This window comes from Mus caroli, chromosome 10 (assembly GCF_900094665.2).
Source record: "Mus caroli chromosome 10, CAROLI_EIJ_v1.1, whole genome shotgun sequence".
In the NCBI taxonomy this organism is placed as follows: domain Eukaryota; kingdom Metazoa; phylum Chordata; class Mammalia; order Rodentia; family Muridae; genus Mus; species Mus caroli.
In genome coordinates this window covers 10,679,910-10,704,080 of record NC_034579.1, presented here as the reverse complement: position 1 = coordinate 10,704,080, position 24,171 = coordinate 10,679,910, and the positions used below count along the sequence as shown (strand labels likewise).

Sequence of the window (24,171 nt, the reverse complement as noted above, 5' to 3'; positions counted from 1 at the left end):
TGATGTCCTAAAATCCACCATGGGACTCCAGGAGATCACAGATGCGCAGTTATCCCACTCTACAGCCCTGGGCACCACAGAACACACATTTGGGAAAGTTGTATTAGAGTCTCCATCCTCTTCAGTCTCTCAGCTACCACAGTTTTGCTACTGACCAGACACAATGGATGAGCTTGGTAACAGATACATGTATCTGTCTTTACAGTTTTCACCAAAAAGTAGGAGAGGACAGGATGAAAGTCAAGAGAGACATCATGGACGATGACAAAAGGTAATAGCAAGGAGACCTGGAAAGTGTGCTGGGCTTTTTTTAAATTTGGTTTTGTTTGTTGTTGCTGCTGCTGCTGCTGTTGTTGTTGTTTTCCCCTGGCTCATGACTTTGGCTGTCTGGAGGAAACATGAAACAGTGATCAGGGAGAATGTTTTCATTGCCCAGTCCATCCAGCTTATCTCCTTAGCATGGCTGCATGCTACATTTTTCTCATATGTGATGCTGAAAGGGAAAACGAGTAGAAATGTAAGTCTGCAGAAAGTCTTTGAGAAGCAGGGCACTTAAGAGGGATGGTGAGCAAGGCTAACATCTGTAGCCCGTCAAAACCCACAACTACCTGTTCAAAATCCCCAAAAGTCCTTCATAGGCCATACCCATAGCTCATGGGTAGGAGGCAAAAGTCAGGGTGTATTAATAGCACCTGCATAGCATTTATTATGTCCTAGGTTCTAGCCTCAGAACTATACCCCAAATAGCTCTATTTTAAGATTCTACTGACATGGGATGGCACATAAAAATAGGAATAATAGGAGCCAAGTATTTAATATCTGCCATCATCACTATTTTTAAAGTTTCCATTTTAAAATTTGTTTCAGGATCATGACTTAACCACATAGGTGATTAATGGCTGCTCACAGCGTGCACCACCAGTTGGCACAAAGGATCAGCCTTTCAGATTGCTGCAAAGTAAACAATTAAACCCTTGAACTAAAGAAAAAAAAGTTGTCTTAGGGTTGTGTATCTGATCTCCATAGAACTGTGAAAATCATTTGGAAGGCTAATATTTTTAGAAAGGTCACTAGGTTTTAATTTACTGATCTGATGTCATAAAAATGCAGCCATTGGGTGGTGAAATGGCTCACTGGGTAAACATGCATGACCTGAGTTTGATCCCCAGAACCTACAGTGTGGAAGGAGAAAAACAACTCGTACTGCTTATCCTCTGACCTCCACATGTGTTCTATAGAACACACCACACACACACATACACACACACACACACACACACACACACACACACACCACATGCATTCCAAAATATAATTAAGCATTTCTTTTAAAACCGAAAAAAAAATAGCCCAGCCTTGAAGACAATGATGTATTGCTACCATGAGAAATACACATAAAATTTTATTTGAGAGTTGACCAGAAAACTTTTATTATTTTCCGTTCCTATTTAATATTTCAGAAACAAATGTTTTAAGCCTTGTCATTTCTATATATGTGGTCAATAAACCGAACCACACTGTCTGATTAGGTTTTTATTGTGACATTCATTTTCCTTTATGATCTGAAAACAGAGTAACATATTTCAGGATGGTAAATGATAAAACTTCTTCTCTTTCTCCTAGGAAGGTGATGTTTTCACGCAGTCATTACTACATCATGTTGAGCTTCCATCAATGGGTCCAGCAGCAGCTAGGATCCACTATGGGTGTTTATCTAACATTTGGGACAATCCTAGCTTGGAGTATGACCATTGGAACCCTTCCTTAGGAACTAAGCATTCCCCCAGCTTACTCATAGAGGTTCCTCTATTCCTGATAACACTAGACATCAGCTACAGTGGGTGTGGGCCAGAATCTCAGAAGCTCTTGCATGGAAGAAATATAAATAAATAAAATCTCCATTTCCTGGTCTTTCAAACCAGTGAATAATTTCACAGAAAATTATAGGGCAAATGAACCAATCTTATTTGTGGGAAAATCCACTTACTTGATTTTTCCTTTGTTAAAAATTCTCAGCATTGTCTTTTTTATAGCTTCCCCCTCTTTTCAGAAACCTATTCTCTGCTGCTCTTGTGCTCGCTGACAAAGTCCTAGGTTTCCTTTCGCACAGGCTACTCCATTCCTTTCCCCAAACTCGTCCTTTCAATCTAGTCTTGCAGCTTGAGCATCAGATAATGCTGTTGCATATCATTGCTTGGACAGGCAAGGAACCTGAAACCACAGAGTGTCTGTCTGGCTTCTACAAATAATGACTGGCTGATAGCAACAAAGATAGACCTTGACCGTTGTGGAACCATAGAGCAGTTTCTGTTTTCAGATGGGGAAGGAAAATAGCACAGATAAGGATTGTGAAAATGCTGGCTACTTCTTGAATGGTTCGTGTTATTCATGTATTGAATACACCCACAATACATTGGAAGGTTCCCACAGTACATCAGGGTGTTGTCCTGAACAAGGCTGTGAGTTCTCGGGAACCAGAGAGGCAATGCTTTCCTTCCAACAGCCATTTAATCACCAGACACCTTATCGTATGCCAGTTAGGAAATGATCAAGGGTTCACTGTACACCAAGTGTCCACATCGATGCTGGCCTCATGCTGAAGTCTGGCTTATGCATGAGTGTTAAGTGGTGGCTTATTTTAGAAGTGAAAGCCGTTGAGAGAAGAGCAGTGACTTTGTCCTTGAGATTTGTTTTTTGAGGACCCGCCATGCAGCTACTTCACCTACCCTTGAACAATGACTACTTTACTTATTCCTTATTTTTCTTTTGACGTCACATATGTTCTCATTCTTTATTTACTTCTATTCTTAATGACAGCATTTCATAAATTGAGTGTTCCATCCTCTGTACTTTGAGGAAGCCTGCCTCCTCTTCTCTTGGGCGAGTGAATAGCAACCATTCTGGATAATAGAGTGACAGTCTGTTACTTTCTTCATTTCTCTTCAGAATACGGAGGGAATGTAAATGCAGCACTCTCACATAAAGCAGTAAAAAGCTTTCTCCTTTCCCTGCCTCAGGGACCTCCATCTCAGTGCTGAACTTTACCTTTCAGGTTTGCTATTGGTAAAAGCTGAGGTTATGGCTTAGTTGTATGTTTTGACAGGGGTTTTTAAATCTTCCTCTGTGATTCCTACATCATTTTGATTCCTACATTACTTTGATTCAGATATTTTTCAAGGTCACACATTCTAAAACCATTTGCAGAAGTGTAGTAACCAAACTGTATATTTTGAGTGTTCATTTTACAATTTTTCACCATACAGAGCATTTGTAAAAGCTCCCTCTATGGGCATGCATCATATTTGTAAATAATAGTACAACAATTTCAAGAGTCCAGTATAAATTCGATTTTTCCCTCTGAATTTTTATGTTTTGAGCATACAGAAACAAGGCAGAATTAAGTATATGTCCCCTTTTGAGTTAAGTGGATGCTATAAATATTATTATATAATATATAAACTATATATATTAAATATATAAATATTTCTTTAAAAACTGGGGTGCCATGATAAAATCCTAAGGAACTATCTTGTAAAATCTGTCCGGGTAGTGCAAACACTATAATTTGTACCACAGAGAAGGGCCAACACTTCCTTTTTTTTTTTTTTTTTCTTTTTTGGTTTTTCAAGACAGGGTTTCTGTATAGCCCTGGCTGTCCTGGAACTCACTCTGTAGACCAGGCTGGTCTCAAACTCAGAAATCCACCTACCTCTGCCTACCAAGTTCTGGGATTAAAGGCATGCACCATCACTGCCCAGCTAAGGACCAAGACTCCTTAATTGATCTTTTCAGTCTCTATGTGTCACAGTGTCTGGCTTACAGTTTCAGAGGTCCAGTCAGCCCATAATCATCATGGCAAGAACCATAGGAGCATGCACGCAGACATGGTACTGGAGAGCTGAGAATTCTTCATCTTGATCGGAAGGCAGCCAGAAGAAGACCTTTCTGTAGGCAGCCAGAAAGAGGCTTTCTTCTGTAGTGGGTGGAGCTTTGAGCATAGGATCTCAAAGCCCACCCCCACAGTGGCACATGTCCTCCAACAAGGCCACACCTCCGAATAGTGCCATTTCTCTGGGGCCAAGCATATTCAAATCACCACACATGGCATCCATGTTCTATTTCTCCCACCAAAAAAATTTTGAGTCAGTGAGCAACCCCGGGAGCACGAGATCTCTATTGTATTTTTTTATAGGTTGGTGCTCTGGGCTCTTCTAGTCTACAATGCTACCAATAACGTCAGCCTGAATGAAGAGAAGATTAAACAAAAGCTTATGACAAACAATGCATCACTAGAGGATGGACTGAGGCTGTGTGAAGTCGACGTGAACCAGCTGGGTACGTGATCAGCTTGTGTGATTTACAGATGTAGAATTAAGTAACACACACACATTCTTCTTTTGTTATCTGTCTGTATAAAGTATATTTTTAATGGTGAAATTTCCTATATAGAGACTGTTAAAAATGTATAACTTCATTAAAGATGGTCTCAATACTTTGGAATCTAAGGGAATGAAGGAGGCAGCCTGTTTGTATTTATCTTTTCTCATCCTAAAAGGAGCAAAGTACCAGAATAATCTTAACTATCATTGGCTTCCACTTACAGGAGTAAAACACTGTCTATATGCATTTACAAGAACTCATAAAATAACCACTGTAGATAAGTCCCTTACTATAAAACGTCTCTTACTGTTGTATTCTTTGTCTGTGAATGATGATATTATCTTCACTGGAGCAAGTCAGGAATCTTGAACAGAGAATCAATTTTCAGCAACATACCTTCCACATCCTAAGCTCCCATGATACATGTGGCAAAGCCTATACTTTCCCAAGCACCCATGCCCCTTCGTAGTCAGATCATGTGCACACCCTTTACTATAATGACCCACTCACCTTCACCTATATAACTTTAGTGATAGCCATGAATTCACCTCTTCCTAGAGGTCTTTTCTGAAGTCATCACATATAACACACATCACCATTGTTTAGCCTTTGCTTCGTATTGTTAAGAAACCTCATGCTTCACCCACCTCAGAAGAGTATAGTCTCTTTTTGGACTTATCTGCATTCTTATGCATGTTTTCTGTAAGTATTTTGATCTTTAGCATAAGATAGCATCTTTTTGGGGGGGGTAAATTTTAGTGGTATACTTTTACAAACAAATAACTAAAACCATACACAACAAAAACAATCGCTCCGGTGTTGTTCTAGGAGCAATTATATTCTAACTAGGGACTTTCATAGAAATTGGGACAAAAGAAGGTTTTGCTGCTTTGCCTCTGGTGCACTAAGAAGTTGAAGTAAGGATATGGGGACTGCTATATCCTTCACCCCTAGAGCTTGCTACCAACCAGGGCTAGATCCAGTGCAATAAACGCCCACTTCTGAAACCACCTGCCCATCTCCATTCAATGTCAACACACAGAGTTACAAAGACCATCAGAGAGGTGGATATGTGTAAATAGCAGCCACAGTCATGAAGTACTAAACAGTATCTGGGGCTTTGTGAAAGTACATGCTTTCTCACAAGCAGGCTTCCAGAGAGCAGCCAGAACTCCCATTTCATACTCAAGGGTCTCTCTGCAAAGAAGCACTGGAACAAATGGCAGGAAACACAAGACCACACAACCCTGAGGGACCACCCACATCTGTCCTCAAAAGGTGGATGATCTCAGGACAGCTTTCTGTGCATACCTGGATATTTAATTTATACTAGTTGTTTCATATTGTTTTATACATTTCTCTAGAAGTGACTCTGTGAAAAAGGGTTTATGGCATTTGAAAATGAAAGCTTAAAACCTCCTGAATTCAAAAGGCAATTTGGAAAGTTATTTGAATTTTCAATTGGTGCCTACAATACTCATTCTCAGAAAGACTTACTGTTTCTTCAGCACTAGAAGATTGTGGTGGTTGGTATCTTGCTGTGACTGTGACATTTTCCGTGATAAAATCTGAATTTTTTTCCATTACTACGATGTAGAACAGTGGTTCTCAACCTTCCTAAAGGTGTGATCCTCTAATACAGCTCCTCATGGTGTGGTGACCCACATCCATAATATTATTTTTATTGCTACTTCATAACTGTAATGTAAATATATTATAATTATTATGTAAATATCTGATACGCAGAATAGCCAATAGGCAACTCCTGTGAACGGTTCATTTGACCCCCAAGAGGGTCACGGCCCACAGGTTGAGAACCATTGACCTAGAGTATTTTTCACACAAGAGTAGGAGAGTTTTATAAAAGAGGTAAGACAGATGAATCTGGCTTGTTGGAACTTCCTTAGCTTTGCTTTTTCCAGTAAGCTTGTAGGAAGTCCACATCACAAGAACAGCTAGAAAATGATGCTTACAGCTCAGCCATAAAGACTTGCCTGCACAGGTTGATCCTCCCTCCCCCATTTTAAAATAATTGCACTACATTTTGAAATTTTCAGGCTTTGTTCTCAATTCCTATCATGTTTATTCTCTGATTGAAATTCCTTTACTAATATGTAGTTAATGGTTTATAGGAATGAGCACTAACATTTCATTATTATACTATGTCCTTTTATTATAAGATAGTTTTGTAAGGTATAATAATTTTATCTCAAATTTATATATATCCTTACTAACTTATAAAAATTCTAAATATAAAACACTGGATATGTTGGTAATATATAAATAGTTACTAAATTCCCAGGACTGTCATTGGTTTTTATTCTATACCTTTAACTTCAGAAAATTAAGGACTGGTCTATGTTATGATGACTTTCATTTTCTCCTAGGTATGTGTAGCGCCTTGGAGGATCCAGACGGCTTTAGTTGGCCAGCCACCTTACCCTCTGTCTACAAACAACCATGTCCAAACAAGCCTGGCTTTTTTATGACTCGAGCGTGGTAATTCCTTCTTTGTCTTTTGACTACTCACATGTCTAAGCTTACTATCCATGTCACAGCAGTAATCATTCATTGTATTGATTTAAGAATCACACGCATACGGGTGGATAGATATGATGAAAAATATTGCCTACAAGCTTGCTTTCCTCTAACAGTGAGTTAATCAGATTCTCTCCAAGAAAAGATTGAGAAAATTGGAAAGTCAAAGCTTGGCTCCAGAGCAAAGGACCCTGTAGCCAATTCGGTCTCAGAACATGCATCAAACCCCCATGACTTCTTACCCAGTTTGGGAAAGAGAGAATTGGCAGAAGGGGAATAAAGATTAGATCCAGGTTGGGCAGCCTGTTGACACAGACTGCCAAGACGCAAGAATTCCCTGCATGTCTAATAAACCTTAGATGAGACAGTTGCGCTGGTTCACCAAACCGCCCTGCATATCTAGTCCTCCACCCTCTGCCTGGAGCCCAGTTAGTTCTTTGGGAAGGATTCAGGAACAGAAAGTGCCTAAGTGTGAGTCCCTGGGATCAAGGACCACATTTGACACTTGCTGTAGAGAAGAGAGCAGTGCTGTAAGATTTATGGACACATGTTTGAAATGTGGCCCTACCTCTTCTTGGCTCGCGGTCTTGGGAAAATTCCTTGGCTTCTCTGAAATGCACTTCCTCTTTTATAAACGTGGATTGAAATCTACTCTCCAGAGTTATGTGAAATTGAAATTAGAGTTTTCCAGTAAAGGCCCTTAAAGCAGCACTTGACCATGTATGTGAGGTCAGGATGCAGAATGTAGCCGGAACTTCCCTTCGAGAGTGCAAGTTTCTGATTGGTTTTCCAAAAAGGATTCTCAGCATCATTTGTAATAGTCTTTTCAAAGGGAGTCTAGCTAGATATCAAGGCAAATCCTGAAACTTAACACTTGCTTTTGTTAAATGTCACTTCATTAATGCCTCTTATTGAAATGTCATTTTGTTGTTTGGTAATTATTGCAGCCTTTCTAATGGAACATCAACCTTCTGGGGCCCTGTCGACACTTCCAACTGTTCAAGTGAGTTCAGTTTGTCTTCCCTTCCCAAGAACAGAGTGAAGTGACCTTACCATTGTCAACGCTTTATTCTTTTCAGATGTGATGTCCTGCTGTGTGATATTACTGTAATATTAAAACTCGGGCAAATGAATCTTTCACGTATTTTAGTAAGAAAATATAACTTTCTGCATATTAACTTTGTTTCATATTCATAACCTAGGGAAATAAAAGTGCTAAGGAATTTACACAAAGGATTTAAATGTAATGTGCAAATTGCTATTTCTATCCATGTTTTCATATTTCCGTGTTATTTTCAAGTAGAAAACAACTTCGAAGTAACATTGATTCCTCTGAATCATTTGTACCATACTTAAGGAATCTGTCCCTGTGCATAGAGAAGTATTGCCTTATGAAGATGTGTGAGGGCTGTGCAGTGCTAACTTCCTGAAGTTGTATAATAAACTATTCACACCATCTATTCCTAGAAATGTCCAAAGGGTCCAGGCAAACGTTATGTTGTTTCTTTCTCTCCTTCTAGGACAACCAAATAAAGTGGCCAATGAGATTTTAAACCTAACTGGTGATGGGCAGAACCTCACCTCGGCTAATATCAGCAGCATTGTAGAACAGGTCAAACGGATTGTGAACAAAGAAGAAAACATTGACATCACCCTCGGCTCCACTCTAATGAATATATTTTCTAATATCTTAAGCAGTTCAGATAGCGATTTGCTTGAGTCTTCTACTGAGTGAGTATCCCTTCCCGGCAGATTTGCATGCCACCAATGTGTTCTGAGAACATTCCCCATTTCTGCCTGCTTTGTGCTCACACTCCATAATTCACTACTCATTAAGATGCATCAGAAAAAAAAAGAAAAAGAAGAAAAAGAAAGAAAAAAGAGAAGAAAAAAAAGAAAAAAAGAAGAAAAAAAAAGATACATCAGTGTTTCCCAAGGTCATGTACAAAGTAAACTCCAAAGTTCTTTAATTTAGAAGTATAATTTACAAAGTAATTAGACTTTTTATCTGGAAGCATATATAAAGCCCCACTCCCACCCCACCCAAAGCATACTCAGTACATTGTAATATATGTTCATTCTAAAACTTTGGTTATCCATGATTTTTATAACTCGACCACAGTAAGTCTGCTGTTCTATACAGCTCTGTGATCTTCTAAACTGAAAAAGCCTAGAACAGGAGTAATTACATCTCTTTGTATTTTATCATTTCACTTGTTATTGACAGTAGGGTCTTTAATTTCTTCTGTTTCCCTCCTTTAAGTAATATTTCTTTGATTAAAATGTATTTTTAGCATGTTCTCTCGATTATTTGATCTCTACTTAATTCATTGCAAATACTTTTGCAGTATCTTTCAGTTTCTCAAACAATATTTGTGGAAAACAAAATTCATTCCTGTTGACTTAGCTGCTGATTGTCCTTAAGACACTACAGTTAGGCTGGAGAGCTGGCTCAGTGCTTAAGAGCACTGGCTGCTCTTCCAGAGGACCTCACTTCAATTCCCAGCACCCACATGATGGCTCACAACTGTATGTAACCCCTGTTCCAGGGGATTCAATACCCTCACACAGACAGACATGAAGACAAAACACCAATGTACATAAAATAATAATAATAATAATAATAAATAATAGACAGTTCAGTTTTCTTGAGGATGAATCAATTACTGTCATTCTGTGTTTTAGCTGATAGCACTGGGGTTTACAATTTTTTATGGCTGTATGCACTAAGATCCAAGAACATAAAAACAATTTCTTTATTAGAATTTTGTCATGCAGCCAGTACCTAAAACACAGTTTAATCTAACAGAGATGTTGTTTGTGTTTCTTTAGAGCGTTAAAAACAATTGACGAGCTAGCCTTCAAAATAGACCTGAATAGCACCCCACATGTGAACATTGAGACACAGAATTTGGCCCTTGGAGTCTCATCCTTAATTCCAGGAACAAATGCACCTTCAAATTTTAGCATTGGCCTTCCAAGCAATAATGAATCGTATTTCCAGGTAACAAAACCATGTTTTTTTGTTTTTGTTTTTTGTTTTTTGTTTTTCATTTTAACTAATGAGACAGAGAGCAAATTCACTGGCTCCTTAATATTGGATACTTCAAGGAAGTCTTGATCTATGAGGTGGTAGATAGATCTGAACATTGACTAAAATGGCATCAGCATCCATAGGTAAAATAGAAGTACAGGAGATGTATGTTTCATAACCTAGATGATGAAAGGTACCTTCTAAAGGAGACAAGAAGATGCTAAATGTTAGCACGTGAGTACAGACCGCCCTGTTGAAGTATAGGTTGGAAACCAGTTTTAAGAGATAAAAATCTTATTAACAACCTTCAGGTGGGAAGAGGTACAGAAGAAGCCCTCTCCTTGCCACCGATTTTAATACTGGACTTTAGAGATCCAGAGAAGACATATTAAAAACAATTCTGGGCCTTGCCCTCAGAGCTTCTGAGATGATAGCCTCTGTGTGGAACTCTAGTATGTCCAGGTTAGTTAAGTGCTCAGTGGCTGCTGCTCTTGGGACCGTGTGGTGTAAAGCCACAATGTAGTGGCTCGGCACTGGTAGGCAGCCAAAGACAAAACTAGGCTGAACAAGTAATCTGGGGCTCAAGTGACCCTCTTGGGTATGTTAAAGTCACAGTTCATTCAATAACTGTCAAGCACCTACCATGTTCCAGTCAGTGTTAGCAAGCAGAACAAACCCAATAAATGTGACACCATTCCTGATCTGTGGGAAGATCTAAGTAGAGCATAATTGGGTTGTTTTGTTTTTAGCTCTCAAGATAGATTACAATGAAAGTAAAAGAAAAGGTCTAGGCATGAGATATGAGAAGACTTTTTTGTTCTGTTTAGATTAGGGTTCTGGGGTTTATCAGGGGTTCTCATATTTAAATAGGGCAAGCTCCCCTGGTCTCTCTCATACTGTGAGGGCAGACAATCTCTAAGGCCTGAGTTATAGTTTGAGAAAAAATGGTATCTGAGGTTGTTCTTCATCTAGCTATTTTTCAGTCTGTAGTCCATAAAGCGACCAGTGTCAATCAAGACTGAGTTGTTCTGTGCGACTTCTCCATTCAAAGTGTATCACTCTCCACTTGTCTCATTTCAAATGAAGGCCATGGTGTCAAAACAAGGCAAAAAGCAGCTGTTGTTTCTTGACAGAGGTAACTGATCTGTGCAGTTAAACAAGTGAGATCAAGCCCATAGTATGTGGAGAAAACATTGAAATCCACCTACACTTTAAAATCCCACTCTTGTACTTGAAAAATATTCATTGGTCTCTAAGACTGTGGATATGATTTAGAATCAAGGTGTTCTTGTTTGAACTCTGAATGCCATCTCTGCCTATGACTGCAAGCGACTTATCCAGGAATGCCAGACTTCTGTGGAGGTCAAGGCCAACACTGGCTCTGGCTAGCATGGCCATTGCCATGTTCTCTCACCTGGCTCAGCCTGGGGACTGGGCTACCGTTACCCTCATGATAACTATTCTACCAATGTGTTTGTGTGTGCCAGATGGACTTCGAGAATGGACAGGCAGATCCACTGGCATCTGTGATTTTGCCTCCAAATTTGCTTGAGAATTTAAGTCCCGAAGATTCTGTATTGGTCAGGAGAGCACAGTTCACTTTCTTCAACAAAACCGGCCTTTTCCAGGTGAGAACTCACTGGGGTTATTGGTGATTGTGTTTCCCAATTTTAAAGGAACTATCTTTGCTCAGAGGTTAAAACATTCAGATGCCTTTGAAGTACACCAACAGTTATAGAAAAATTAATCTACTATATTTTCGAAATTAAAAAATAATATAAATGTTTAAATATCTTACTCAAATAATTTCCACTTTAACGGTATGGACTTACTTGAATTTCAAAAATAAGTATCAGGCTAAGATGTACTATATAATGAGAAATTGAGTTAGTTATGATGCTACTATTTATTATTTGTTAGTCCTTTTGTTCTCCAGACCCCGAGGCCTCTAGAGTTAAAGCATTTGTGCACCAAAGGAAAGGATTTTTTTTTAACTCAGCAGGAAGCACCTTTTACATAATGAGCGGCATTCTTGGCTTTAATCATTTTTTGCATTAGTATTTCAAATGACCTTTGGCATTCTCATATCCGCAAAGTAGAGTGGCATTGTGCTATGCACATATTATCATTTTTATTGGCATCAGCTCAGATACTAGATGATCCACTGCCAGAAAACACTGGTGACCCTTGGTTGCCTTTATGAGGCCAACCCTATCGAGAGAATTTTGCTGGACCCTTTCTTTAGAAGGAGAGTTAGCAGTTAAATTCAAGGTACCAGTGTTTGTTCAGTAGTGGGCCTTGTGCAGAAGAACATTTTGAATCTCAGGTCCACAGGAATGTTTCTCGTATGCTCACTCTATACCCACTCAGTTAAAGGAGGAGAAAATGACTGGGCCTTTTGCCACACTTCTGTAATCCCAGTACTTGGGAAGCAGAAAGAAAGAGAAGGAGAGGGAGAGAGATAGACAGGGATACATATGTGTGTGTGTGTGTGTGTGTGTGTGTGTGTGTAGAGAGAGAGAGAGAGAGAATAAGAGGAGGAGTAGAGAGAGGGGTGAGACAAAGGGAATGAATATAGAAAAATATAATTCCAATATTTTAAAACTTTTTTCTGCAAATATTTTAGACACAGGCTTTGTAAAATGTTCATTTGTAATATAAATGGAACTTAGACTTTTATACAAACTTTGAGTTAGAGACCAACTCAATGCATATAGGCTTGATGAAATGTGTGTTGTCTTCGGAAGTAGGGGCATCATTTTTGTGGAGAGCAATCTATAGCCTTGACAGAAGCCTGTGATAACTAGGGTTTCCATGGGGCCCCTTAGCCAATAACTCAAAAATATACAGCCCTTCCTGGAACTGCAAGTTTTTGCTTTGCAGTATAACATGTCTAATTATTATTTGGTGACTCCATGTAGATTTCTTTCATATATTTGTATATATGAAATATACATTTGTATATTTCATGTACATGTATACATTCATATATTTGTATTTATTTTAGGAAGCTTCTACAATTATATATATAACAAATATATATGTGTGTGTATATATACATAAATATATACATATTTATATAAATATAAAAAATTTATATATATAAAACAAAACACCAGTGTAAAGAGTCTGCAGTCTCCCCATGCTATAGAAATAATAGGAAAATTTTCAATAAATGATGGTCATCCCCAACCCATCACCTGTGTTGATAGTAATGAACATAAAAAAAATAATCAAAAACTCTGTTCTAGAATTATATTTGGAATTTAAGAGAGTGCACAATTGTTTTTAATACAATTGACTTATAAACTGGCATAGAGACATTCAAGTTTGACAAGAAAACAAGATGGAAGGGAAAACCAGAGCACTTGCTAGAAAGACAGACTGGTGCTCCAAGTCATTTTACAGCACAGATTCAGGGATGTTTCTGGCCACCTAATTTCTCTGTGAAATCTTCATCTTCTGTCAAGTCCAAAAGACTAAAAGGCAGATGTACTGAGTGAGACTTCAGACCAACCCAATTACATTTAGGTATAAACTGGTGGACACATCAGGCTGTTGGCATGGGTGTAAATGATGAATTCCTTTTTAATTTTTACACTGTAAATAATTTCATCTGTTTTCTAGGGTTGGGAAATGATCTCATTGTTTCACAGCTCTTTATGAGTCTGTATGATTGATGAGTCTGTATTGTTACAGTTGTCAATTGGCTTGCATCATCTCAGTGATGGAGAATGGAGTACTTCAAACAGTCCCTTATAACGCTGGTTCATGCTGTCCCTTCAATATATTTTTTTTTGTAATAAGGGAAATAGCAGAGACCCTTCAGGAAAGCCAGTGAGTCCAAGTCATAAACAGGATGTTCCAGAATTGAAGATCTTAAGTGTAAAAGTTGCTGACCATTTGCTTACTTTGGAGCATGCAAGTGTGTGTTTATGACTTGTGCACGCAATCTGTTCTTTTCTTTCAAAGGATGTTGGATCTCAAAGAAAAGTCCTCGTGAGTTATGTGATGGCGTGCAGCATTGGAAACATTACTATCCAGAATCTGAAAGATCCGGTTCAAATCAAAATCAAACACACCAGAACACAGGTAAGAAAATGCCACAGGTAGTGGTTGGGGAGTTCACACCATTCTCAGAGAACTGTAAATAATAAAAGAACCATGTTAACACCTTTTGTTCGGCATGACATCCATCCTCTAGAAGGGAGATGGGCTAGTCAGGTAGGTAGGCACCATGAATGGCAGCAGCCACCAGTGAATCTCTCTTGCCTGGTACCCAAGAATCAGAAGAGAATGGAAGTGACCAAGAGGGCTACTGTTGTTAATAAAGGTCTTGAGCATCTCCTAATACAAGGACACAGATACAGGTGTTGGTGTGGAGTTATGATGGTCTCTTTATGACTTTTGATGTCAAAAACAATTGCAACTGAGAAAGCTCAAGGCACAACTAGAGAGAGTAGACTTGTCCTTTGGGAGCTATGCAGTGGCTTAAGATCTTGCCAAGTTTAGCATTCTTATTACCTCAGGACTCTCTCTGCTGTCGACCTACTTGCTATGGGAAGATGTACCATCTTCTCCTGCTCACAAACAAGTATACTCATCTTTGTAGAGCTTCGGAGTAATGGTCTCTCAATCATCAGGAAGGACATGAGCAGGTTGATAATAGTTGAGGATTCTGAGTTGAAACACCGAATTCACTATCCCTTATCATGAAGCCGGAGAGACCTCCTTATTCATCTTTGGCCTTATTTGCTTCAGCATCCACAAAGGAAAACTTGTTTATTTCCCTTAGGGAAACACACTTAGTAGAACTTACGATTTTTTCAAGTATATGATTCATTTGCATTAATTTGTCAACAGTAGAGAACATCTCTCTCTCTCTCTACTAGTTTTTATTTAATTTGCCTCAACTGAAACTCTGCCCCCATTGAACATTTTCCCATCTATTCCCTGTTCTTACCTCCCAGAAATCTCCAGCAACCTCTATGCAGGAAGTGCATTCCTTCAAAGACTCCTGCTATGTTTTGTGAATAATGCAGTCTGGCTGTAGGCATCCAACTGACCTTTGAGGACCTGCTTTTAGTTTGCTTTTGCAGATACCCAGACATATGGAAGAATTTTGAAGATGACACAAACATTAAATTATAAAAAACTTTACTAAACATGAATAAAAGTAGAGTCAGTATTTAATGATAGAACAAGAGGGAATGTCCGCAAGAAAAGTGAGTGTCAATCTTCCCGGGGATCCCAACTGATGTTCATTTGAAGTTTCTAGGAGAGAACACACACCCAGGCTGCTGACTTGGTCAAATGGTACTGGCATGGTGGTACTGATTGGTTGCCTTTCAGTTGTGACTTTGAATCAATTTAAAATATGGTTTTTCATGTTTATTTTTATGTTACTCTAGGAAGTGCATCATCCTATCTGTGCCTTCTGGGATATGAACAAAAACAGTAAGTCATAAAATCCAGGGGGACTTATTATAGATGAATAGACTTTTAAGTGTTTTCAAGCACCCCCTCCATATCACCCCAAACCACAGCTTGATGGCAAGTGAGCTTCAAACTATAGTTTACTGTAGCTTGGGAATCAATTCTCACTTTTTAAATAACATTTTGTCACTGCAAGAAGTAAGCATATTTGACTCATACTCTGAGCAAATTAACCACTCTCACTTCAGTTATGTGTTCAATGTGGCATACATTTTTATTGTCGCCACTTGCAGCTGAACACAGTCAGATAAGATGATTTGACATTTATAAGTCACAAAAATTATGAGATAGGTAAAAGATGCTACTGAAGGAAATGGTTGTAAAGAACACAGATTATTTGAAAAATATAACCTCCAAAATCTTATTGAGCAATCAAGACAGGAAGGAAGATGTAAGGAATCCACAAATCATTAGGTCGAAGAGTGGAAATGATAAGGGAATTGTGGGGGAAAAAAAAAAAAACCTCCTGTGTTTGTCTTCGAAGAGTCATCTTCCCTGTGGATCCCCCAATACCATGTTGCTAATAAATAATCCTGGCGCCATACTGGCTGTGTTGCTTATGAAAAATACAGTCCAGTGTTCTTATCACAGATAGACAGTATAGTTATAGTTTGTATTTTAGCTGACCATCTTTTGAGATGTTGATTGACTTCATACTTGGTTGAAATATCATCTTGTGCCATAACATATTTAAAGAAATGGACAAATATAATACCAACAAGTCAGAGAAGCTGTGCTCATGCCATTTGCCCGTATTTTCATAATGATAACTACTGTATGCATCACAAAATAGGCTAAGTCCAACTCCCATTTTCGTATGTCTTCCTGAAATGTTAGTCTGATCCCAGAGAGGAAAAATGTTTTGGCCTTCTGAGAGCTCATTAGCACATGATGTTTGAAAAGAAGTTTTAGTTTTTATAGAAGTTTATTTCAAACATTATTTAAAAATTAATATGAGCATCTGCAGAAGCCCTGAGGTATTTCAGTGGAGCACAGTTTGAAACAGCTGCCTGAAAGATTTTGAGACGAATTCCAAGGAATCAAAATCACTCTGCATCTTGGTCACTACAAGAACGATGCCCATATTACAGATAACCGCGGAGGCACAAGGGTTCCTCCCTTACAGAGGACATGGAGATGCTGCTGTTCTCAGCTCACTGTTTCTTCCCGCAGAAAGTTTCGGCGGGTGGAACACCTCAGGATGTGTTGCCCACTCTGATTTGGATGCTGGTGAGACCATCTGTCTGTGCAGCCACTTCACTCACTTTGGAGTTCTGATGGTAAGGGGAATTTCTTAGATTCCTTTGACACATTATAATTGTAGAAGACACACTTCTTTTGTGTAAGTTCAGCTTTTGAAATAGTATATATTCTAGATAGTGTAACCTAATCATGCTAATCTGAACCCTGCATCGTGAGTCATAAAGAAGCATCCGCTTAGCAGAAGATTTACACCAAGTGACAGCATCACACAAAAGAATTCTATCTCATTTTCCATAGCATTAACAAGAAACAATTCCAGAATGAAAACAAATATCCTCACAAAGCCCTTTAGTTCAGGAAGAAGGAGTTGGTCAGACAGAGACGAAAGGAGAGAACAACAGAAGAAGAAAGGTGAACTAACTATAAATACTCCGATCAAGATTTGTCTTCCTCATGTTTTATTTAATATGCTTGCCTGCCAGTTGATATTGTATCTTGTGCCAAGTGATTTCTTTCCTGAAGAGTATAATCCATTATGACACCTAGGAGTTAGAGTCTGTGACTCGAATCCTGCAAGAGAGATAATAGTTGGAGGTTTCTCTCACTTGGAGAATTTGTTGTCATCCTTTCTCCTCCTCCTTTCTCTCATCCTTAAAATATCTGCTTAGCCAGGATACTCAAGAGTTTGCATAAAGATTTAGGCCACATCATTTTCTTTCATCCCATTCAATTTTCATGACCCATCTTACTCCCTTGGGCCTGTTGGAAGTCATCTGTGGGCGCCATTATCTGGTACACTTGTGTGTGTTGTCTAAGCACCTATCTAGGATGCAGAACATCTAGAATGTACTGTGGCCATTGCTTTGACAAAGTTCCTATGAAGGGATCAAGCACAATTGCTTGTTTATAGAAGATGGGAGTAACAGTAATTGAGCTGATACAGTTTTTCCAGTTGGAACCACAAACACGAGGTTCTAGTCACCTCTTCCCTGAGTTCCTCCAGCCTTCTGCCTGTGGGGTCTGAGAGGAAGAGTGAGCAACTCTGGGCTGTGGTATTTGGCTGATGAACTACTTGGCCTGTGTAAATGGGCATTGTCATATAACAAATCCGCAGGTCATAAGTGTACTGACAATCAGGGATACAAACTGTCTGGGCAAGGAGAAGTCACTGACAAAGGCGATGAATCACAGAAAGTAGTTTTTTAATGCTCTCAAAATATGTTGTTTCTTTGGGGACATCAAACTATAATTAGTTCACTATACTGAACAACTAAACTATCATGTGTTTTCCCTAAGCATCTGAAACAGAAATTTACATTTCCTCTCATATTTCTCTTTTCTTTAAAAATGACTAAAGATAATTCTTCAGAAAATACTTATTTTGGAGAAGTCATTCAGATATATGAACTTTAGCTCAGTTAATTTAAGCATGTCAACACTGTGCAGGTATATGTTTGAAAATGATTGTGAATTTTATTTCTTATGGATTAATAGATGCTAGTAACAAAGTTGACTTCTCAGAGGTCATTTATATGCAACCCAATTTTACCTGCACATTACCTAGATGGCCAGTTTTAATATATTCTATTTAAACTTTATTATGGGTTTATAAATGCACACTGCATTTTCTATTGCTGTCTGAGTAAAATATTAAGTTTACATATGTAGATATTTGCATGTTAGTGAATTCCTTCACTTTTGTTTTTGGCCTCTGTTATAAGATTATAAACCACTGGAAGAAACACTTTCCAAAATTCATCTTTTTTGGTAATGTGCCTACAGCCTTTTGGCTCTTCCAGGCCAACAACGCTTGAGTCATAGTTTTTTATTCTGGATTTACAAACTCTTGTTCACTTGCATAAGATAGTCTCAGAGTCTAAATATTCCCATGATCCCATCATTGTGTCCTTTGATCTGTGGATGTGAAAAATGCCTAACGTCCTTTTCTACATGTCTCTGTTATAGAACTGACTTGCCTATTGTTTGACATTTTTATATCTTCATGTTGGCTGTTCTAGAAGGATGAAATTGTCATGTAGTCATCCTCAGAAAGCACAACATGATGTGAGAATTGTCTTTGAACTGCTGTCCTTATGCAGAAGTACTGATTTTTTTAAAATTATTTATTTGGTCTCATTTGCCTCACCTAGATGGAAACAGTTGATCATCCTTCAAAACTCTCAATTTCTCTACTCTAGCTGGTCCTGTGGAAACTGTACCAGATAGACACCCCTCTGAAGTCAAATGGCACTGACAGAAACTCTGTCGCATGTGTCATGGGCCTGTGTCTTCCCTGTGTTTTGAGAAACTCATAGGCTGTTGAGGAAGGGGAAGACTTTCTGGCTTCAGGTTCTCACCTCTACTGATCTCCACCACTGTGTGTCAGTGTCTCAAAACCACTGCGTGTGTCTTATGGCATTAGTTATATGTAGAACTGACTTCTGTTTCTTCATGTCAATACACGCACATACCCAGACATATTGCTTCTATGTGGGGTGACCTATGTGAGAGTACCAGTTTTCTTGATATTTGATGAAAACAAAAGGGAATTGACATATAGAAAGAAAAGTTTACTTTTATCACAAGATTGAAATGTTTAACCTGCATGTTCATTAAATCTCTTCTTTCATTTTTAAACATCTGCATGTTGGAAGTGAATCTCATCTTCCCCCAGGATAGATCAGTGATCTTACCTCAGGTTTTATCTTTACCTTGTACGTCATATAAGGAGAAGAAGGAAGGTTGTCCTGTGAGGTTCAGAGTTTTCAAGTTCACTTCAACATGTGAGATTAATGCTTCCCATCCATCCATGTTGGTTTCTTTCCACTCTGCCCAACTCCTGACACGTTAAATTATGCCATTTAAAACCTGTAGGGACTAAAAAATGCTAGATCCTAACACAATTGGTGACATCACTTTTATGAAAAAAAATAAAAAGAACCCAACTTTATGCATGCCACGCTTTGAAATGTCCGTAACAACTCAACACCATTCATAGCAACCTACCTCCAGCTGTTCCTGCCTGAGCATCTCTCACCTACCTGACCATCTAGGGGCCTAGGGATTGCCCATGTTTTCACAGCGGCATCCATTTATACCCATGCCCCTACCTCTTCAGAAACAGGTGTGATTGTTAACTTATCATTCAAGGCAGCTGCATCTTACTCTGTTTTTGCTGGAGATTTAGTGTTTTCACTCTTTGGCTTACACTAGGGTTCTTAGAGCTTATATTAGTGAGGCACTGATTTAAGACAGTATGTACCTACTTCTGCAATGATGCTTCAGCTTTCTTTCTTGTATTGGTCCACTAGAGTGTCGTCATAAGTAGCTATGGCAATGTTGATGGACATTGCTGTATTTAGCACCTGAGACTGAACTGCTCTAATGTCAACAGTGAACCTTCTAGCAATATAAAGCGTCACTATCATGGAAGAGGAATAATACTTATGGTTGCTTCCCATGTTTTGTTAGGATCTTCCAAGGAGTGCCTCACAAATAGATGGAAGAAACACAAAAGTCCTCACGTTCATTACCTATATTGGGTGCGGAATATCTGCCATTTTCTCAGCTGCAACTCTCCTGACATACGTTGCTTTTGAGTAAGTATATTTCCATTTGCTAAGCCCAGTGCTAACAATTGCAAATGTGAGCCTGAAAATTGCCTCAGCTTCATACAAACAATTCTATGGTTTATGAATCATGTTTGTGTCTCCCCTTTAATCCTCATGTTTCTCATAAGATCATACATCATGAATTTTCCAGGTATAGAATTTTAGTTTATAAGTACCATATTTCTATTGATAAAGTGAATTCAAGTTGGCTAGAGATTATTAGCACTTCTGTAAATTAAAATGACATGAAATACTTGCTACATTGTAAAGGTAAAGACAATTTGCTTCTTGAATTGTATGCAAACATTCTTGAAACAGGAAACTTTTTAAAAAGGCATCTCTGACTCACTAAAAGTCAAGAAACATCAAACAATTCTGGGGAAATTACTTTGAAAATAAAAATGTCGGAGTAGAGGAATGGCTCGGCATCTGTGAGCACTGGCTGCTCCTGCAGAAAGATCTGAGTCTGGACCCTTTCACCCCAACCAGGCAACTCACACCAATCTGTACCTCTAGTGCCAGGGACCTTATTGCCACCTTCTGACTTTTTTTTTTGGTCATCTAAAAGCAGGTGCACATACATACACAGACAGACAGATACAAGTGGATAAAGATATTAATTAAAATGTAAATCTTGCAAATCTGGAGAAATTCTTAAGTTAAAAAAAAAATGTGGGTGTGGCGGCTCATGTCCCTAATACCAGCATTCAAAAGGCTCAAAGCAGAAACATTGCGACGAGTTGGAGGACAGCCTGGGCTATACAGTGGGTTACAAGGCACCCAGAGTTGCAGGAGAAGACCCTGCCTCAAGAATAGACAAGGAAATAAATAAATATAAATTCTGTGTAAACATTTGGGGATTTTGGAAACAACTGGAAACAGATTTGAAATGAAAATCACATTGAAAAACACTTTGTAGCCTGGCAAAAACTAATGAATATCTTCACTCTTCCACATATCTCTTAGGTGGAGTTACCTACTGCTGAACAGTAGAAAAGACGAACTGACTCCTGAATTTAAGCCATAGGTGTAAGGTGTTATTCCATGCATGACACTCCCTTCTCTGCCCTTAGGAAGCTGCGCAGGGATTATCCCTCCCGAATCCTGATGAACCTGAGTTCAGCCCTGCTCTTCCTGAATCTCATCTTCCTCCTGGATGGCTGGATCACTTCCTTTGGTGTGGCTGGACTCTGCACGGCTGTGGCTGCTCTGTTGCATTTCTTCCTCCTGGCTACCTTCACCTGGATGGGGCTGGAAGCCATCCACATGTACATTGCTCTTGTGAAAGTGTTTAACACTTACATCCACCGGTATATTCTAAAATTCTGCATCATAGGCTGGGGTAAGCTTCCCTCAAAACTTCCTTTCTCGGGCATCATCCCAGAAGATACAGAAAACCATGTATAAGATAAGAAAATCCTGAGAAGGGACATCCCCTGTTCCCCAGCACCGTGTGTTTTTGAAACCCTTACCAGTACTCACTAAATTCAGGAGTAAAAGAAAGCCTTAGGCCAGAGTCACCACAAACTCATTTCTGCAGCCCAGGGCCAGCCTAGCCAGGGCTACAGAAGCAGCTGACAGCCCATTATGCTTCCAAATATAGTAGTCAGCTAAACTCTTAGTTCTACTCGTCCCTGTTGTGGAAGCCAGGAAAGGGGTATTATTTTTATGTGTGTAAACAAGATATTTACAAAATTATGACCTTGAGTTGTTTGGGGGTTTTTTGGTTTTTTGTTTTTTGTTTTTGTTTGTTTGTTTGTTTGTTTTTAACTGTGAATTGATCCTTAGTCAGCTATTCAAAGGCCATGTTATCCCGTTTAGAGTCTTTTCATTGAACAGCTTTCTTTCTCTGGATTTTGGGTCAAGCTGGGCGCCTTAAAGCTCAGTCACAGTCCTTCTCAGATGAAAGTGTTCAAGGATGAGCCATTTCTTAGTTTCCCACACCCTTCTAAGAGAAAGCATAGAACCTCTCGGGAACCTGAGGAGGCATTAATTGGCTCAGTGAAGTAGACAGGAGTATTAGCGATTCTCTGGAGAGAAAAGAAAAGACATCATACACTCACTGTTTACCCCCAACTTTTTTTTTTAAGATCTGTTTCATATTTTTAAAAAGGTAAAAGAAGCTGAATTCAACCAGGTGATGATGGTGCATGTCTTTAATCTTAGCACTTGGGAGGAAGAGCCAGGTAGATCTCTGAGTTGAGGCTGAGTTGTAGACTCTAGCCTATTCTACAGAGTGAGTTTCAGGACAGCCAGGGATACACAGAAAAACCCTGTCTAGAAAAACAAGCAACCAGTCTGTTTGGGCCGGTGACCTGAGCAGACCTTGGGCACAAATTCCTCAGCCAATCCCACAGCACCCAGAGGAAGCTCCACTCTCAGGCTCTCTAACACACCCAGGATCACAGGATTAGAGGTGAGGAGGACACAACATCTGTTCCAGCACCCGGAGTTACTGGGACCAGTAGGACCCAGGCACACAGGAACTCTGCCAGACCAGTGGCACAAGTTCCTTCTGGTCTGTTTGGGCTGGTACCCTGAGCAGACTTTGGGCACAAACTCTGCAGCCAGTCCCACAACACACAGAGGAAGCTCCACTCCCAGGAGCTCTAACATCACAGGATCATAGGAGGTTGGTCACACCAGGATCTCAGGATCACAGGATCACAGAGACAGCTTGACTCTGAGGAGTTCTGATACAACCAAGATCACAGGAAGGACAGGCTCCAGTTAGATATAACAAAGGCAGGTAGCACTAGAGATAATCAGATGGTGGGAAGTAAGCATGAGAACATAAGCAACAGAAACCAAGGTTACTTGGCATCATCAGAACCCAATTCTCCCACCATAGCAAGTCCTGGATACCCCATCACACCAGAAAAGCAAGATTCAGATCTAAAATCACTTCTCATGATGATGATAGAGGACTTTAAGAAGGATATATATATATATAACTCCCTTTAAGAAATACAGGAGAACACAGGTAAACAGGTAGACGCCCTTAAAGATGAAACACAAAAATCCCTTAAAGAATTACAGGAAAACACAGTCAAACAGGCAAAGCAAACGAACAAAACCATCCAGGATCTAAAAATGGAACTAGAAACAATGAAGAAATCACAAGGGGAGACAACCCTGGAGTTAGAAAACCTAGGAAAGAGATCAGGAGGCATATATGCAATCATTACCAACAAAATACAAGAGATTGAAGAGAGAATCTCAGGTGCAAAAGATACCATAGAAAACATTGACACAAGAGTCAAAGAAAGCACAAAAAGCAAAAGTCTCCTATCCCAAAACATCGAGGAAATCCAGGACACTATGAGAAAACCAAACCTAAGGATAATAGGTATAGAAGAGAGTGAAGATTCCCAACTTAAAGAGCCAGTAAATATCTTCAACAAAATTATAGAAGAAAATGTCCCTAACCTAAAGAAAGAGATGCCCATGAACAGACAAGTAGCCTACAGAACTCCAAATAGACTGAACCAGAAAAGAAATTCCTGCCTCACATAATAATCAAAGCACCAAATGCACTAAACAAAGAAAGAGTATTAAAAGCAGTAAGGGCAAAAGGTCAAGTAACATATAAAGGTAGGCTTATTAGAATTACACCAGACTTCTCACCAGAGACTATGAAAGCTAGAAGATCCTGGGAAAATGTTATGCAGACCCTAAGAGAACACGAATGCCAGCCCAGGCTACTATGCTCAGCAAAACTCTCAATTACCGTAGACGGAGAAAACAAGGTATTCTATGACAAAACCAAATTTACACAATATCTTTCCACAAATCCAGCCTTACAAAGGATAATGTAAAACACCAACACAAGGAAAATCATCCTAAAAAAAGCAAGAAAGTAATCTTTCAACAAACCTAAACAAACATAATTCCACTTCTTTTTTTTTT

General features: G+C 39.1%; 1 protein-coding gene across 4 annotated transcripts in view; it reads left to right on the top strand.

Annotated features, from left to right (window-relative positions):
* The window catches only part of Adgrg6 (adhesion G protein-coupled receptor G6), a 138,550-nt gene that overhangs the window by 92,856 nt on the left and 21,523 nt on the right, over positions 1-24,171 (top strand). For all 4 annotated transcript variants that reach the window (XM_021174750.2, XM_029482959.1, XM_029482960.1 and 1 more), the window contains exons 8-19: positions 206-271; positions 4,193-4,335; positions 6,768-6,879; positions 7,866-7,921; positions 8,439-8,649; positions 9,751-9,922; positions 11,440-11,580; positions 13,925-14,044; positions 15,364-15,409; positions 16,622-16,728; positions 20,123-20,250; positions 21,336-21,604. In XM_021174750.2, the coding sequence (XP_021030409.2) occupies positions 206-271; positions 4,193-4,335; positions 6,768-6,879; positions 7,866-7,921; positions 8,439-8,649; positions 9,751-9,922; positions 11,440-11,580; positions 13,925-14,044; positions 15,364-15,409; positions 16,622-16,728; positions 20,123-20,250; positions 21,336-21,604 (1,571 nt within the window). The remainder of the gene's footprint in view (positions 1-205; positions 272-4,192; positions 4,336-6,767; positions 6,880-7,865; positions 7,922-8,438; positions 8,650-9,750; positions 9,923-11,439; positions 11,581-13,924; positions 14,045-15,363; positions 15,410-16,621; positions 16,729-20,122; positions 20,251-21,335; positions 21,605-24,171) is intronic.